Source organism: Pan paniscus, chromosome 4 (assembly GCF_029289425.2).
Source record: "Pan paniscus chromosome 4, NHGRI_mPanPan1-v2.0_pri, whole genome shotgun sequence".
NCBI classification, from domain to species: Eukaryota; Metazoa; Chordata; class Mammalia; order Primates; family Hominidae; genus Pan; species Pan paniscus.
In genome coordinates, this window is record NC_073253.2 from 165,154,350 (window position 1) to 165,173,824 (window position 19,475).

General features: G+C 43.4%; 1 protein-coding gene across 1 annotated transcript in view; it reads left to right on the forward strand.

Annotated features, from left to right (window-relative positions):
- DOCK2 (dedicator of cytokinesis 2) overlaps window positions 1-19,475 on the forward strand; it is a 446,463-nt gene that overhangs the window by 356,265 nt on the left and 70,723 nt on the right. The window contains exons 30-32 of the mRNA XM_003810916.4: window positions 4,641-4,719; window positions 15,233-15,333; window positions 15,424-15,482. Coding sequence (XP_003810964.1) covers window positions 4,641-4,719; window positions 15,233-15,333; window positions 15,424-15,482 — 239 coding nt within the window. The remainder of the gene's footprint in view (window positions 1-4,640; window positions 4,720-15,232; window positions 15,334-15,423; window positions 15,483-19,475) is intronic.

Consider the following 19,475-nt stretch of genomic DNA (forward strand, 5'->3'; position numbering starts at 1 on the left):
CATCTGCCCATGGCTTCTGCTCAAGGCTCAGACTGCGTTCTCCCTCCTTGTGGGCTGTTTGAAAGGATGGATCTACTTTTGTCCAGGCTTGGGTATTTCCATTGCACAGTGCTATATCCATAAGACCACCCATGGGCTGCTGGCCAGCCCATACAAGACTGCTTTGAGTCACGTGTTGGCCCTGGACCCAGTCAGCTGTAGGCAGGCAGCAGAATGATGCGGACAAAGTGTGAAGGGCTGCGTGCATGGCAGGCATGAGTGGAAGCATGCCAGTGCCGGAAGTTCAAGGAGCCAGTGTGTCCTTCTGGTTAACTGAAAACACTTTAGAGAAAGACCTGAGTTTGGGTCTGGACTCTTCTGCTTCTTTGCTGTTTGAATGTGAGGAAATTATTTGCTCTTTCTAAGACTCAGTTTCCTCTTATGTTTAATGGGTATAACAGTAGCTCCTATTTCAGTTTATAGAATTAAATGAAATAATGTTTGTAGAACTGTTAGCACAGGCCATATGAATTATGGCAATTGATGCTTCCATCATTGTCATTATTAATAAAGTGAGCTCACGGCTTGGATTGAACAGAACTACAGAGATGTCCCTGTGGACAGAACTGCCCTGTGGTTAAATACCTAGATTCTGCAGGCCGTGTAACTTCATGTAAATCCTGATTTTACATGTACTGGCTGGGCTATTGGGAAAGTTACCTAAACTCACATCTCTAAAGTGGAAACCATATCTAACTCAGAGATATGTGAGCATTAGAAAAACAAAAGCAACAGAGGAAAGAATCCATGCAAAGCCCTAGCATGGAGCCTGGCAGGCAGTTGAAAACCATGGTTGGGATTGTTCTTCGTCCTATACAGCCACTAAGCAACACAGACGAGACACAGCAAGTGCTAGGTTGAGATCTGATAACGAACTTTGTTTTCAACAATTCAGGTTCATTGTTGAGAGTAATAGAGTTGAGTGTGTTTTCGTCCTAACCCACTTTACCATATGAGTGCTTAGGCTTTAAGTACAATTATTGTTGTTGTTTTGAGACGGAGTCTCGCTCTGTTGCCAGGCTAGAGTGCAGTGGTGTGATCTAGGCTCACTGCAACCTCCAACTCCCTGGTTGAAGCAATTCTCCTGCCTCAGCCTCCCAAGTAGCTGGGATTACAGGCACTCGCCACCACGCCCAGCTAATTTTTGTATTTTTAGTAGAAACGGGGTTTCACCATGTTGGCCAGGCTAGTCTCGAACTCCTGACCTCATGATCCACCCATCTCGGCCTCCCAAAGTGCTGGGATTATAGGCGTGAGCCACCGTGCCCGGCCAATTACTGTTTTTAAAAAAAAACAAGAAAAAATGAGAAAAATGCCTTACTTTTCCAAACCCAAACATGGGCACTCAAAGTTAAGTGATATTCTGATTTCCAGTGTGTGGCTATGAAAGACTCTAGAGAAAGGGAGGAACTTTGATTTACCTGCTACTAATCCCCATCATCAGCACAGGGGCAAATCAATTCGCGGTCATTAGGCTGGCCTTTGAGGCTGGAGACAAGTTTCAGCTGACAACCAAAATAATGACTGTTACTGGAATGACTGATAGCTTTGTTGGTGCTGAGAATGTGTGAAAGCCCCCTCTTTGGTATTGTATTCAAGTTTCTGAGATGTTTACATATAATGTGACAGCCACTCAATGCATTTCCATCTGGGGGATCAGATAACTAATCTTTAAGGAGAGAACACAAAATACAATGTTGTTTCAAAGACATATTGGTGAATAACAGACTAACAAAACCAAAGAAATCTCACTTTGTGACAGCCTGATGGGGTGGCAGATTTTGTGGGATTTTTATTTCTGTTTTTGTATGGTGCTGCCTGCCTCAAAACTGTCTGCGGACTGATCCCTGTCCTCTGTCTGCCCTGTTGTCTGGCTCTTGCCTTTAGAAGAATGAAGCAGTCCAGAGGGGTCTGAAGCCACCTCAGCTAGTGACCCTGTGAAAAAGGTTACATTACTGCTATTTCACAAGGGAGGAGACTGAAACTTCAGGGGTTATATTAACATGCTTCAATTCCACACAGCTGGAGAGTAACAAAGCCAGAAATCACATCCATTTGTGTGTGTGTGTGTGTGTGTGTGTGTGTGTGTGTGTCCAAATCCTGTGATTCCAGTGCCAGGATACACAGTCTTCTGTGTTCAACAGTCATGAAAGTATTTTAATGAACACCTGGCCCTGCAGTGCCTGATGTAGCAAATGCTGCAGATACTCCACCCACCGACTCTTGGACCACCCAAAATCCACTGGCAGCTTCAGTGAGGCTTTCCTACTTCTTTCTTTCCCTGGGCTTTGTCTGGCTACAGAGTGCTCAGCATACCTGCAGGACAGGCCAGAAGTACCAGGGACTTCCTGCTCATTGGAGCAACTTTCAATCAGTGAGGGGCTACAGCTAAGGTGTAAATAACCCAACCTTCTTGTTCCCTGGGAGGGGACACTTCTTATATACAAATGTGTTCTGTAAAGTCCAGGTGTAGGGTATGAGAGAAAGACATAGTCAAGGACGTTACCAAAATTGTTTCCTTTTTTCCCCCCACTCTGAGCAATTGGAAGAATAGAATTGTCCTTAACTTAGTTGGGAAGACTACAGAAAGCAGTATTTCAGGGTGGGTGTAGGGAGGGCAGGTGGCCAGAGTTTAGTTTTTGACATGTAAGTTTGAGATGCCTAAAAGTTACTCAAGTATGGGTATAGATCACAGAGCTGGAGTGCAAGCTGGTTTTAGGGGAGAGGCCTGGATGGATATACAAATTTAGGAGTTAAAGTCATGTGGACTGGGGAGTATGTGAGAGCATAGAGGGAGTCTGTGATTCCCAGAAGAGTAGAATCTACCAAAGGAGAGAGATGTTACTGAGTCATACAAGTAAATCATCCTAGACCATGATGAACGTTGGGAAAGGGAGTTGCAATGAGGATCCCTTGGGGTACACATGGGTGCAGCAGACCCTTCCTTGCAGAAGCTCATAGTCTGAAATTAGAGATGCGGCTGCACACAGACAGCTGGATATAAAGTGTGCTCATAGGAGGGGTGCCAGAAATAACCTCAGAGAATGGGGGTGGTCTCAGTCACTTAAGGCTGGTGGGATGGTGGAAAACTAAATGAAGAAGGCTCTCGATCTGGACCATGAAGGATAATGACCATGAAGAATCCTGACTTTCAGAGATGAGAAGGCAAGGGACATTCTACACAAAGAAAGAACATAGAGAGGGATTTGGGAAATACCAGAAACACAGGGTACTAGCAAGAAATAAGCATAGAAAAGAAGGTTGGGGTCCCATCATGAGGGGAGATACTGTCCAGAGAAAGAGCTTGGACTCACCCTGTAAGCAGTGGAGAGCCATGAAGTCAGTGACTGATATAATGGAGCTGCTTTAGGGGAAGGAGATTTTCAGGATGAAGAGACTGGAGGCTGCAAGACCAGTCAGAAGGGCTTGGCAAGGAGGAAGGAGAGAACAACATGGAGAGGAAGACACTTAAGGAGAAATGCAAATTGACAAGTACCAAAATGTTAAACATGCGTGACATTTGACCAGTATTGTTATTTTTTATTTTTTTATTTTTTTTTGAGAGAGACTCTCACATATTGCCCAGGCTGGAGTGCAGTGTCATGATCTCAGATTTCTGCAACCTCCACCTCCTGGGTTCAAGGGATCCTCATGCCTCAGCTTCCCAAGTAGCTGGGATTACTGGCGTGCACCACAACGCCCGGCTAATTTTTGTATTTTTAGTAGAGATAGGGTTTCACCACGATGGTCAGGCTGGTCTTGAACTCCAGACCTCAAGTGATCCACCCATCTTAGCCTCCCAAAGTGCTGAGATTACAGGCACAAGCCACCGCACCCGGCCCATTTGAACAGTATTATTACTTGGAGGAGAACAGTGGAGAAGGGGTATATATAGGAGGTATTTGATATACAGAGAAGAGTGATCACTGGAGCACTGTTTATTACAGAAAAAACTGAGAAAAAAACCAAAAAGATCCATCAATAAGAAATGGATTAAACAAACTGTGATACATCCATACAGTGGAATGCTCTTCAGTGATTAAAAAGGATGATATATATCTACATTCATTGGCCTGAAAGAAGCACACAATTTATTGTTGAGTAAAAACGACAGGCTGTGAAACAGCATTTGTTGTTTAGCCCCATTTATCAAAATGATACCCTGAAAATATCATTCATGTATATACATGTAGGGAGACCCTTGAAATTATGTTCATCAAAACGTGGATGACAGTTTTCGTTAGGTGATACGATGTGGTAGCAGGTTGTTTATTTGTTTGTTTGGGGATGGGGGGGGTGATTTCTCTTTAGATCTTTTCTGGATAGCATGAATTTTCTTCCATAAGCTTGTAATATCTTAAACATAAGACAATGCAAATTTTCAAAAAGAAGTTGAACAGTTATTGAGTTCTTGCAAGGCAAACAGCCCCGGGTCTAGAGTGTGAATAGTTGTTAATCTGCATTAGCTGACCTCTCTAAATCAGTAATTTGGCCTTTGAGCCTCTCTCCAAAGAGGGTAAGGGAATTTTAGTCTGGCATAAGGACGAAGGAACTTAAGGGATCATGCTCAGACAGTCTGGTAATTTTCTGCCCTCTTCCAGGGTCTTCCTGAGAGCTATCAACAAGTTTGCAGAAACCATGAACCAGAAGTTCCTAGAACACACGAACTTTGAGTTCCAGGTGAGTATAAGCCACCAGAGCTACCCTTGGAGCTGCCCAGGGCGTCTCTGACATCCTGGGCTGATTGCTCCATCAGACACATCCCAAAGGCCACAGAAGCTGTCCCAGTCTCTCCAGGGATTCCCACAGGGGGTTATGGCTGGGGAGAAAATTATCAGACTTTCAACCAGGGCCTTGATTAAATAGTCATCAACTGATCATCATATGCAAATGTGACTGTATAATGGCCTCTTATATTAACAAGGAGATTTGCATTCATTCATTGTCAGAGTCTGTACCACCTTTTAAAAATGTATCACCTTTTTTTTACTTTTCTATTCTCTGGAACCAAAAGGGCAGCCAGTCATTGACAATGAAAAATGATTTACAATCAAATTCTCCAGTACAACTTTGTGGTTTCCTGATTCCTTCGAAAGTCATTTTTAGTGCTCAGCCAAGAACTGGGACCTCTAAGAGATTCAGGGTCCTAAAAGTATGTGCCTGGGGCAAACAGAATGACACACCTGCCCCAGGTCCAGGCCCAAGAAGCACAAACTCTGTGGGAAAGTCTGATTGCTTCCTCTGCCTGGAGATGTGTGAGGGAAGGCCCCCCACAAAAGGATCCCCTCCAGGGAAGTCTCCGATCCCTAGTATCTCTTCCAGTGGGGGCTTAGGGGGTAGGAGGCACTGAGCTCATGAACTGGAATGATGATGTTTTTCCCTTGCTCATATAAGTTGTTCAGTTCCTCTCTGGGCTTTCGCCTCTCAGAAGCTGAGCAACTTCAGGCAAGGCCTGGACTGTATCCGTGCCTCAAGTGAGTCATCTGTAAAATGCAACAACTACCCTTTCTACTTCATAGGGTTTTTCCAGAACTGGAATGTGATGAAGGGCTTGCTGGGAGAATCCACTTGTAAGGTCCCATAAGTTTCTGTTCAAATACTTCCTCCTTAAAGAGGCCTCCCCTCCTGACTCCTCCCTGAGGATCACCCCCACTCACTCCACAGTCATTATGCAAAACCATGTGGCTTCCTGGAGTCTCTTCATGGCACTAAATATCATTAGAACTCATCTTTCTTGTCTACGTGTGTATTTTCTCTTTCCTCCCATAGAACTTAAGCCTCGTGAGTATAAAGACCTTGAACACACAACAACTCTATGCTCTGTACCTGGCAAATAGTAGGTCTCCTTGAGGAGGTGATGTCTGGGCTGAGGCCTGTGAGATTCACCCTGCTGAGAGCACCAGCCTATGAGTAGATGAGTATTTGCTGAGAGGATGAACAGGATCTTTGAACAAGAGTCTCTTGAACTACCTTGCATTCAAATCAGGCAACTGAGTGACAATGAGAGCGATAATAAAATGAGTAGCTGCCATTTTCTGATGGTTAATACATGCCAGATCTCACGAGAAGCACTTTAAGGGCATTATCTTTTGCAGTCTTTACAGCCACCCTACAAGTCGGCCACTATTACTAATATTTTTTCTGCTCTAAGGAGGCAGGAAGTAAGACTCAGAGATAATAAGGAGATAGCATGGTGTCACCGAGCACATCAATGCAAAGTTGGGACCAGAACTCAGTGGTGGCTGACACCAAAGCCCACCTAGATGACTACAGCCACGTGCCTGATATAGACTTTCACCCTTGCAGTGGGTTGACTGCCTGACCGGGTCTGGGTGAGAGTTTCTCCTGGCATTATAAATCTTCGACACGGGAACAAAGCATATCTCTTTAGCTGGTTTGAATTAGGAGAGATATTTGATTCCCTTCCAAATGTGGCTGAGAGGCCTGCAGGCTCTGGTCACGGGTATGTTTAGGGAAGTTTCTGCTTTTTGGGAGGGGCAACTTGGAACACCATACCTAGGGGCCAGAGGTGACAGGGTTTGGTCCATATAACTGCGAGCTAGTTTGTTCATCTCTTTCCGTGGGTATCGGCAATTACGCCTCAAACTTGCTTTCCTGACTTCACTCTTTTCCATGCTCTTAGATGGATATTTTCCAAGAAAAGCTCAACTTCAGTCCTTCAGGGCATTCCTTTAGGTTTATATCCTGTTTTCCTGAAAGAAAATCTGTATTTGAGAGATGCTCAGAGATTGAGGGTTTCATACATGAGAAGTACGGGCTTGCAAGCTGAGTGACTTCAGACAAATTACTTCATCTCTATGTGCCTCAGTTTCCTCAATATTAAATCAGGATACTAATAGCAGCTATATCATTGGATTGTTGTGAGGATTAAGTGAATTCACGTAAAGCATTTAGAACAGTGCTGGGAACATAGCAGCCATTTAGTAAGTGTTAGCTCATTATAATAATAGTAATTTTATTATTTGGATAATGATTATGATGATCATGCCCCTAAATGTGTCAGGGCTGGGAATGCATGTCAGTCCTTGATAAACAGGACAGGAGGCCTCTTTCTGGTCACCACAACATTGCCTGGGGCTGTCACACCCACGAGATTCTGTAAAACAGAAGAGTGGCCAACTTTACAAAATAAAGTAAGTCTCTTTTCCTAATGAGGCTTCCATAGCTATTTATTGAAAAGTACCCAAGAACAGGATCATTTTCCAACCTTATCTTTGTTCTCCTACCTCTTCCTCCCCCTGTGTAAGAATGGATTTGTTCTCTGTACCCTGCCTGGAACACGCCTTGTCTCCTTCTTACGGGCTCATTAATTATGCATTTAATATCAGCAGGAACAGCATCCATCACTGACTGCTGCCTGTCTTGGCAGCCACTGACCAGAGGAGCAGCAGGTGCAATGAGATTATCCCTAATATCTTTCCCAGAACTGTGGTTTTGTGATTCAAAGGGCAGAAAGTAAGAAGCTTGGTGACTGCCACTCTGTAGGTGACAAGAACTGGGAATTATAAAAATGGTGTTTTCTGGTTGCGGCTAAGATCACTTGCATTCCAGGCCCTATTCAGGATGCTGGTCCTTGGTGTCTGCATCAGTTCATGTGGTCAGGGAAGACCAAGAGAGGATTTCAAATTCAAATCAGCAGGTATTTTTGTTTAAGAGCAATTCTTATGGGCCCAGACTATTGCAACATGCTTCAAGGAACTCAGAAGCAAAGAACACTGCCCTACCCTCAAGGATCTTGGAATCTTGATAGAAGGCTGTACAAATCCATCTTCCAGCATCCAGGCTTTTGAAGAGGGTGACTAACTTTATTGGGCATCTACTTAGAAAATTTTGATTCTCATCATAATCTTGTCAGGTTGTGATATACCCATTTCACTGGTGAATAAACTGAGCTTCAGAGAATTGATTGACTTTTCTGTTAAAGGTCATCTAACCAATAAATGGGGCTGCTGCGATTCAACCCCAGGCCTGTCTGCAAAGCACATCCTCTTTTCACTCTTCTGCTGTTTCTTAGGAACCGGGTGCCTCTGGATTCCAGGAGACAGCTCTATTTAGATCCAGAAGCACTCTCTGCCCTTTCTAGTTCTTACTGGCACTGGGATAGAGAGCGCTGAGATGATTGGCTGGAAGATGAGACTCTCCATGTTGAAATCTCTGATTGGCCCTGGAATCAGAGATTATACTTGGGCTCCAGAAAGACTCTGTGTTAGGCAGCACTGTGTTTGGTATTGAGATCATTCTCTCTCCTTGGGGATGCTCTAATTGGCTCTAGGTGTGGCCATTTCTGCCTAGGCCTTGAGGCATTTTTGGATTACCAGCCTATCCTGGGAACCAGTTTTGATATCCTGTGAAATGAAAAACTTCTAGACTATTTCTAGCCATTATTAGAGGCATGAGGGCCACCTTGGTCTTTATAATGGGAAATGTAAACAGTGATGCCAAAAACAGGCGAGGGAGAGACACATACAGAGGGAGCAGTCATCAAAGCCTTGCAACTGCCCATAGCGCCACCACAGGGGGACTCATGGTGGGATGGTTGGTTCCACCAGGCAGAACGGTGGGAACATGCTTGGGTGCAGTTTCCCCAGCCCTGCCTGCTTCAGCTTTTAGGCCCCAGACATTCTCTTGTCTGATATTTCTCACCTGAGTCCACACCTGGGACCTTCCACTCCCCAAATCAGAAGCATCCCCAGAGTGATCATGACAGCTGTGCCTCTGCTCTGCAGAGGAGGGCAGGCTGACTGCATTTCAGCACCACTGTGTGCTGGTTAATTTTTTTTATTGAAATTTGGGATAAATAATGATTCAAGGTCACTGAGAAAGAATCCTGATTCTGATTAAAAAATCCTGGATCTCTCTGCTATAAAGACTATAGTCTTTATAAACATCGGATGGACCAGTGACAACCTTAACCAACAACAAAGCTGAAAGGACACTGAGAAAGGAGAAGAGCGATTTCAGCAGAAGAGCAGGGTGGTGAAGAATGCAAGTCCTGGAGTCAGATAAACTGGATTCAGATGCCACCTTCACCATTTTGTAGCTCTGTGATGTCGGGCAAGATATTGAACCTCTCTGGGCCTCAGTTTCCTGATCTCTAAAATGGGGAGAATAATTATACAAATCTCATATTTTTTTTTAGGGAGGATTTAACCAGAATGCATGCAGTGTGCTTGGTTCATTAATGAACTCATTCAAAAAATAATTTCCCAAGCACGTGCTGGCTCAGACATGATGTGCGATACTGTGTAAACAAGAGTGAATTTAAAAAGAAGGTTCTTGCTTGCTTGATGCTGACAGCCAGTAGAGGAGACAGAAAATAAATTAATTTTGTTTAAAATATGACATAGATGTTGTGAACAGGGTATAATATGGGTGAATGATGGGTGAATCTACTTTGCTTGGATGAATGGAGAAGGCTTTTGCAAGACTGAGAGTTTGCTAGCCAGTGATTTCCTCATTTAGTCCTTACAACCATACCCTTTAGATACTATTGTCCTCATTTTCTAGATGAAGTTACTGAGACTCAGAAAGGTAGGGTACCTTGTCCATGATAATGGAACTGGTCATTGAACTGAAACCCTGGAAGGCAACCTGACAGTATCTATAAAAACAAACAAAGACAAAAAACAAACAACAACTAAACATGCATAGACCCTGTGTCTTAGAAATTCCGGTTCTAGGAATGTATACTACAAATGTAGTTTCCCATGCATAAAGATGTTTAAATAAGGGCGTTGATTACAGCACTGTTGCTAGCGAAGAAAAAAAAAATTGGAATCAAGCTAAATGTCTATAAATAGGGAATTTGGTTAAAATTAAAGTACATCCTCATAGAATACAATGTAGCAATAAAAAGAGAATGAAGCAATCTGTATATGCTAATATAGAAACATTTGCAAGATATATTGGTAAGAGAAAAAAGCCAAGTGCAGCAGACTTTTAAAAAAGATGTCTGTACATACATTTGTTTATGCATAAAAAAATTCTGAAAGGCTATCCAAGGAATTGTTAACATTTTCTTCTGAGGAATTAGACTTGGATCCAAGGTAGGATGGAAGATAACTTTCTCCCATTTAATCTTTTCTATCATTTATTTTTTTAACTATGTGTGTATATTGCTTTTATAATTTTTTGAGAGTTAATTAAAAGTAACTAAATTCTCATTACACCCACTAGCAGTATGACTTTGGGTGGTCTTTTACCTTATCTGGACTTTACTGTTTACCTCTGTGCAATATGGTAGTCAGAACAGATGACACTTAAATTTATTCCAGTTCTAACTCTCTATTGTCCTATAATTTCAAAATATTAAATTCCCAATCGGAAATCACCTCATCTCTTCCCCAGGGCAAAGAGACCTGTGAATTTTGCTAAAGACACACTGTAGCTTCCCCTAGTCAGCTGAGCTAGGCACTTAGTAGAAATATCACCAGGCAGTTTCTAGCAGGGCAGAAAGAAAAATCTGGGACCCTTTGAAGAATTTCTCTGACAATACGGCAATAGATAAATAAATATTCTCAGGAGCCCAGCTGTTTTCGAGTCATTGTGCTGAGCATGGAATTAGAGATACAAATAAATGGGAAACAAAATCTTGGTACTTGTGGAGCTTACAATTGGAGAAGACAGGGCTTACAAATACTCCACAACCAATGCTACCATCAACACCACCATTCCATTTACCGAGCACTTGGTGTCAAGCCTGTAGTGGATGCCTCGTTCTCAAATTATTGATCCAGTAATTACAACAGTCCTTTATGGTAGGTACCATTATGTTGGGTATTTTACAAGTGAGGAGAATGAGGCTCAGAAAGGTCAAGTCACTAGCCAAAGGCAACCCAGCTAATAAGCAATAGAACTGGTTTTCACACCCTGGTCTGCAAGACACTGACACATGTGCTCTTGACTACCAGACAGTGCTGTCATGAGAAACAAATGGAGCACAAGGCCAGGTGCAGAACAGTGGACTAACATCCATGGTTGCACACAATAAGTGCTCCTCAAATCAGGAAGTGATCAGGCAGACCCAATATGCCCTGCAGTCTAGGAAGGCTTCATGAAGGAAGCGGGTCTTGAACCCAGCTTGGATGTAAGAATAGGACACAGTCCCTGCAGGTATGAGAACCACAGTGAGTGAAGCCATGGAGACCAAAATGCTCCTGTGATCTCCGTGGAGTCTGAGCAGACCAGGCCACCTAGGTGGGCAGTTGTTGAAGGAGACAGCACTGGAGACCATGGAAATTGTATGAGACTTTAAAAGCCAGGTGGGTTCATTTGGATCTGATTCTTTGGGAACAAGAGTGAAGAAAGGCTTGGGGCACAGGCCTTATAAGTATTCAGCAATATCTAGTTGTGACCACTGCTCACCTCTAAGAGCGCTGCACAGAGCCACATACTGTGACAACCTCCTCTGAGTTCCAGAAGTCATTCCCACAGAGCCCTATGGCCAAAACTGGGCAGGGGCTGTGGGTGAGGTACTTGGATGTGCCATTTATGATCCACTAAGAAGATGAGGCACAGCTACGGCCTCATGGCTCATAAAGGTCTTCCAGAATGGAAGCCAAAACCAAAACAAAACCAGGTCCACTCCATGAGAATTGAAACGTATGTCCACACAGAGATTTGTACAAAAATGTTCATAGCAGCATAGCATCAATGCTATGACTCATAATAGTCAAAGACTGGAAACAACCCAAATGACCATCAGTGGATGAATAGATAATCAAAATGAGTATATCCATATGATAGAATATTATTCAACGATAAAAAAATGAAGTACTGATCCATACTACAACATGGGTGAAACTTGAAAGCATTACACTAAGTATAAGAAATCATACGTGAAAGGTCACATATTTTATGATGTCACTTATATGAACTGTCGAAATAGGCAAATCCACAGAGACAGACAGTACATTAGTATTCACAGTTTCCAGGCAGTTTGTAGCAGGGCAGACAGAAAAATCTGGGATCTTTTGAAGAATTTCTGTGACAATATAGCAATTGATAAACAAATATTTTCTGGAACCCAGCTGTATTCAAGTCATTGTGCTGAGCATGGCATTAGGGATACAATGAAATGCTAGACAGGATTTGGGTACTTGTGGAGCTTACAGTTGGAGAAGACAGGGCATACAAATACTCTACACCCAGTGCTACCATCAACACCACCACTGCATTTACTGAGTGCTCGGTGTGTGCCAAGCCTGTGGTGGATGCCTCATGCTTGTATAGGTTCCAGGGACAGGGTAGGGGAAGGTGTTGGTGGGGAGAAGAGGGACTGACTCTTACGGGTAGAGGGTTTCTTTTGGCGTGATGAAAATGTTCCAAAATTAGACAATGGTAATGGTTGAACCCCTTGTGAATATACTAAACACTAAATCATACACTTAAAAGTGAATTTTATGGTATATAAATTATATCTCAGATTTTTTTTTAAAAAAAGAAAATCAGGAATGGGATGACAGAGAAAATGCTTTTTCGATGGATTTATTCAGGGTAGAATAGATACTGGCAAGAGGCTCAACCATATTTGACGTGTCTTATGTGTTGGGGGCATTTCTGAAATTATTCTCACAAGTAATTGTAAATTGACTTGCTTTGTTGGATACCTATTTCCCATGTACCTTAATTACTCTTTTGCTATCCCCTAAAATCAGAGATTTCTCACTTTCATGGAAACACTCATTTCCATGTCCTGTGGCCACGGTTTTCTCTTGCCCTGGCTTGTTGTTTCAAATTCCCATCTTAAATGTGAGAAGGTGTAAGCTCCGGACATAAGCAGACCAAAGCTGCACATTTTCAAAGCAAAGTCCTGGAGAAACTGCTAAGTCACTGGGATGCCGGGAGGAAAGGCAGTCTGAGGGGATGTGGACAGGAGACCCAACCTGCCACATGTGTTTACATAAGCAACGTTGCTACGGAAACAAGGAGATTTGATTCCAAATGTTACAAGAACCTTTGGAGGACTTTGAGGAAGGGAGTGGCATGATCTGATGTGTTTTTGTTTTTGTTTTGAGATGGAGTCTCATTCTGTCTCCCAGGCTGGAGTGCAGTGGCGTGATCTCAGCTCACTGCAGCCTCCGCCTCCTGGGTTCAAGTGATTCTCCTGCCTCAGTCTCCTGAGTAGCTGGGATTACAGGTGTGTGCCACCATGCCCAGCTAATTTTTGTATTTTTAGTAGAGATGGGGTTTTACCATGTTGGTCAGGATGGTCTCGAATGATCTGATGTGTTTTAAAAGGTTCTTCTGGTCTCTGCATGGAGAGCTGAGTTTAAGGGGGCCATGAGCCAAGAGGCCACTTAACTGCATCCCTAGAGCAGTTTCTTTTTTTGGGCCCTGGGTGATAAAGGTCCAAGTAAAGAAAAAAGCATTCACTCAACAAAATGTAAACTGCATGAGGCCAGGGATCACTGTCTGTGTAACTGCTGCTCTGTCACCACACTGTGGCAATGCCAGGGCACCTAGCAGATGTTCCAGAAATATTTGTTAAATGCATCCCCAGCTGAATACTGACCATGGTGTGTTAAAAGAACCCCGAATGTCAATCAGAAGGTCTGGGTGCAGATCTTAGCTCTGCTGTGTATATATCAAGACGAGAGACTTACGCAAAATACTTAACCTCTCCAAGCTTCAGTCTCCTCATCTATAATAGAGGAATAAGAGCTGTCAAGTGTTGAGAGATGAAAGGAAGATGTATGAGAAAGTTCCTGGCCTATAGTAAAATTAGAGTGCTTGTTTTGCTTCTTTCAAAGACTGGAACCGCAAACCGATTTGAAAGTCATACTCTGGGCAGCAATGATGATGTTATGTTATCAGTGGAAGAGTTGCCTCTTTCATAGTCTTGGCCATCTGCAAACACGAATGAACGTCTTTGAGTTAAGGATGAAGGTCTCAATGGCAGTATGATTTCTCTGGCTAATGTTGCCTATCCTCTTGCTACATACACTGTTGAGAGGGGCCTAAAGTGAGTGGGCTTTGTTCAGCAAAACTGTCTCCCACATGCTCCTTGCAGGACCTTGGCATCTTGCAACAATTGCCCTTGAGCACCAAAACCCTAGGCTGTATCACTGGCTTTGGTACCAAAGAAACCACTGGAATAAGGAAAAGCACAACAGCAATAAGGCTAGCAAGGATTTTTGAGGTCTTACTGTGATTCATGTCTTTAAACACATCATTTTGTGTCATTTTTATCACAGCTTTCTGCAGTGGGTACCAGAGTCACCTCAGTTTTGCAGACAGGTTTAACGAGGCTCCATGATGAATCCATGGATTGTAGATCCATGGTTTGGACCTATAATATCTCTGGTTCTGTAGCCTGTATCAATATTGCCATCAGTGTGGCTAATCTTTTGAGCAGTCACCATGTGCTGACCCCTTTACCTGCTCGATTTCACTGCAAGCTGGTGGAGTGGGTTAGCACCAACATATCAGGTACATGCAAAAATCCTTACAAGCCTGCATCTCAGCTGGGCCAGCAGGGGCTGTAACTGAAACGTGCATCAGAATCACCTGACTGCTTATTAACCTGCAGATTTCTAGGTCCCACCCCCAGAGGTTGATTCAGTAGGTCTGGGCAGGGGCCAGAGAATTTGTATCTCTAGCAAGTTCCCAGGTGCTGCTGCTGATCTGGCAACCACACTTTGAAACCATTCAACTAAGGGGAAAGTAAAGGCAAAATATTTTAAGACAGAATGGATTGCAGGTTGGTCCTCCAAGCTGTCAGGTGAATTAGGGAGGACTTCCAGAGAGTCTGTGAATCCCTGAACTATCTTACCCTTCGTCACCCTCTAATTCCAGGGCAAGAACCAGCTCTCCACAGCACCCAGCTAGGGCAAGTTATTTGTCTTTCAAAAAACAGAACAAAGCACAAGGACAAAAAAAACAAAAAACAAAAAACAAAACAAAACAAAAAAAAACTAAAATTCTCCTCCTCTCCCAAATCCTGTTGTCTGAGAGTGGACGTGGTAGCGCCTAGAGAAATCCATCCATTGTCCTCACTTTGGCCAGGATGTTAATTTCAGAGTCAGTGCCAGTTAGAAAATTGCAGTGGGCACAATTAAACTGGTTCTGCCTCTGTCTTCTGCCATCTTCATAAATTATTCACACTACCCAGCGCTTATGCCTTCCCACTTCAGACCCTCTCCATAACTGTTCTCTGCTCTTTCATTTACAGCTGTGGAACAACTATTTTCATCTGGCAGTGGCTTTTATCACCCAGGATTCTCTGCAGCTGGAGCAGTTCTCACACGCCAAGTACAACAAAATCCTGAATAAGTAGGTTGCATTTTTGGATTTCCTGAAGAGGGGGAGGTCCATGAGATCCTCTGAGATGGTGCCTGAAGCAGAGGTTTTTGTTCCTCCTAGGTATGGGGACATGAGACGACTAATTGGCTTCTCCATCCGTGATATGTGGTACAAGCTTGGTGAGTAGGCACACACATCCAGATACTCACATCTGCATGCACCAAACTCCTTCTTAAAGACCATCTGTTGGAGGGCCACAGGGGTTTTAGCAGTGGGAGCATGAAATAACAGTTCATTACTGTGTGTACCCCAGTTCCTAATAAGTGCCTGATTATACTCTGAATAAGAGGGGGTCCCCATACCCACTTCTACCCCCAGCCCTGCAAGAAGCTGTGAATATGCTTCTGCTTGATGCCCCCAATGGGTTACAGATCCAAATGGAAATTTATAAGAGGGACCAGGACTGTCATGGGAACTCACGTGCTCACACATGACACGGATGCTTGCTGCTGATTGGAGGGTCATTCTGCATCCTGTATAGTGTGGTCCACAAAACATACTCCAACCTCATGAGGAGAATTGGCTCTCTGAAAGATGAGAGGGTCTTTTTAGCTGAAAAGTGACCCCAGAAGCTGTCTCTGCCTCAGGGAGCTGCAGGAATTCTGTGTGATTACCTGAATGATACCTGTGGAGGGAGAGGTGGAACGAAGGAGACATTTATTGAGAGTCTGAGTCAGGCCCATGCTAAGAAGATTATATTTAATCTTCACATCACTTCCTGTAAGATGGAATTGTTCCCCCATCCTTTTACTGATCAGGAAACTCAGAAAAGGAAGTAACTTGCTTGAAATCAAACAGCTGGAAGCCTCCAAGTGTGGTTTTGATTCCACAAGGACAGGGGCCATAAACCTTGCTCATGGCCTGAATCCTCCTCTATAAATATGTGCTGAAAGGATGGATGAATGGATGGATGGATGGATGGATGGATGGATGGATGGATGAACGAACAGTAATGAATTTTTTATTTTTCTGTCCCTCCTTGACTCTCTGATTCTAAATTGCTCTGCCCTGGGTGTGGTTATTGACTTTCTTAGAAGTACTAACTTGTGCCCATCTCTTGGATTTAATTTTTGTTCCCTCTTCAGACTATGCTTCTTGCTTCCCCAGACCTCTTATTATCTGCCAGTTCCCATGGGTTTTTTAGGCAGCAGTTGCATGCCCCTTCCAGCGAGTTCTATCCACTGTGGGGGAAGCATAGAGCAGTGGATAGATGATCAGTCTGTGTTCCGTGGTTGCTGATAGCATCAGACTCGAGCTAAGAGAAGTACATGCTGGATAACACGGAGGTTGCAGGTTGGTTCACAAAGCCCGGCAGAGCCAAGGACCCAAGCCCAGAACAGACTGCCACATCTTTGCTTTGGGCCTTGCTCTGACATTTACAGGCTGTGAGGCCTAGCATCACCAGGCCTAAGTTGGGGAAATAAGCACCCTCACAGGGGGCTTATGAGGGTCATCAGAGCACAAGCTGGGGCAAGTGGAGCCATGGAGGCCACCACACCCACATCAGAGTTTTAACCATTATTGTCATCCTTGCCCCATCAGGATGGAACCTAATGTTTCTGTTCTCCCTGGCCTCTGCCCTCTAAGATGCCAGTAGCACCCTCCCTAGTTATGACAACCAAAAAGGTCTCCAGACATTGCCAAATATCCCCTGGGAGAAGGGGGTGCCATCTCTACCCTGTTTTTCTAGAAAGGCATGTCTTTCTCAGTCTATCTTTTGTTTCTCCACTCTGGGTAAGGACTGGGATATAGGAAATAATTGATGTTTCATTTACCATTGCTTTGCAATGGTAGGGGAATGGGGGAACATGGTGCAAGCACAGGCCCACATGACAGCCGGCACCTGGCCTCAGGGTCAGGAATATGAGAAGGAGTAGGGGCCTGCAGCAAAGTGAAGCTGACATGCCCATGCAGAGAAAAAAGACAGTCACTGTTCCTCTCCAGTTAATAGCTGTCCTACTGAAATGCAATCCCAATGTTGTCATACCTTTCAGTTTTTCAAAAGAAGCCAGGAGACTGGGTTTTTCAATGTATTTTCCAATTTATGAATACTAATGAAAACTAATTGAAAGTTTTCAAAACATCAGATGTGCTCAACACATGATGGACCCAGATTCAGTTCACTTCCAAGTTTGCATTCGTTGCTGTACAACAGCAGAGGCTGGAGAAAGCTGTGGCGGGCTTCCTTCCCCAGCTCGACACCCCAGGCACTGCCAGAAGTGCAAAACAGGGATCTGTGCTTTGTTTGTTTCAAGTCCTTCCACATGGCCTGCTCTTTTCTGAGTGTCCTTCATTGCCATTGTTTTGCACACAGAAGATTTTATGTAGATATAGATTATGTTTTGGCAGGCATTCCTGCACTCCCAATTATGCTGATGAATGAAAAGATGTTACCAAATATTCCACCTGCTTAGAATCACAGAACATCAGAGCTGGAAGGGCCCTTCAAAGATCATATTGTCCAGCATTTTTCAAACATTTATTTTTAGCTGAGGACCAATAAAAAAATTCTCATGCTTAATAAGTAAATTGGATGAAAGCAGAACTATTGTAATTGAAGTGAGGTGGGAGACCCAGAGCCCATTATAACAAGCTGCTCTTGAACTTCTCTTGCAGAGGGTTTTCTAGGGGGAAGCCCTGAGCACTGCAGAGAACAGTTGGAAGCAACTGATCTGGTCCAATTCACTATTTTACTAATGAGGAAACTGAAGTCCATAGAGAAGGGGTTTGTACAAGATCATGTAGTGGGTTAGAGGCAGAAACTGGTCAAGCACCTTAGCTAGAGTGTTTGCTCTGAAGCATCACAGACTCCCTGCTGTTAGCAAAAACCTGTAGGGTGAATTAATGCAATTAAAAGATACATCTGTCAGGGGTTGAGGGTTGGTTGCAAAAAAGAGGCATTGACTGCAGCTGCCTTAATCAGAGAAGGTATTTATTAGAAGGGCAAGAAAGAGCTGAAGAACCAGGCTTCTCTTGTTCCTGGCTACCTGAACCCAGGATTCAGTGTTTTAGGATTGCAATTTGCTCAATTAACAATGCCTTGTAGCAGTTAACAGCCACGTGTCCCAAGTCTGTCCCATGAGAATCAGCAGAAACATACCTGTTAGGGCTACAGGAAAGTATTTTTTTCCAATTAAAAACAAAACAAGACAAAAAAGAGGCAAGGAGAGGACAGATTGAATGAACAAAACGCATTTTTGCCCACAGCCCTCCCCTCTCTTTCTTTCTGGAAAAGGACAATATGGCTGGAGGGGCAGTAGCCATCTTAAAGCCATGAGGACAAAACTTACATTCTGAGAATGAAGGAGCAGGTCTGGACTGGCCATCTTTTGGCTTCTTGTTAAACAAGAAAATTAAAGCTTCAGTTTAGTCATGGTAGTCAGATTTCTGTTGCATCCTTAACTGATACATCATCTAATTCAACCCTGCTGATTTTATAGGTAAAGTTGCCAAACGCCAAACAAGGCCAAGAGAAGCAGAAGGACATTCCTAAGGTCAAAAACAAGCCAGTGACTGAATTGAGGCTAAAAGAGCCTGTCTCTTGATCCCAAGTGCAATGTTCTTACAAATAATTTTTTTCAAAGTGTATGCATATTGTTTCAAAGGGTGTGAAATAACCAACGATCTACGTTTTTTCAAAGTGTATGCATATTGTTTCAAAGGGTGTGAAATAACCAACGACCTACGTTTTTTCAAAGATGACTGATAATGAGTAAATCATAATGCATGTTAGTTTTCTAAATTTTGTTTAAAGGCCAGAAGCAATCAGGGCATCATCATCACCATCATCAGTATCATCATCTTCTTCTTCTCATCAAGAACAACTTGAGCAACCCTGTGATTATAAGATAGCTAATTGCAAAGCTATAATCTCAGGCTTGAAGATTATTTAACATTCTTCAGGGGCAAATCTAGACAAATTGTGTGTGTGTGGAGAGGAGGTATGGGCAGGGAGGTCTTCATGGGGAGAAAGACAACATGTGTTTAAGGAGCCAGCCACTCAGGGGTTAATGGCATTTGTTCTTTTGGATCCTGGGCGGACACCAAATGGAATTTACTTTTCCCAGTATTGTAGCATTGTAACATTTGATTTCTGCTCGGCATGAAGAAAT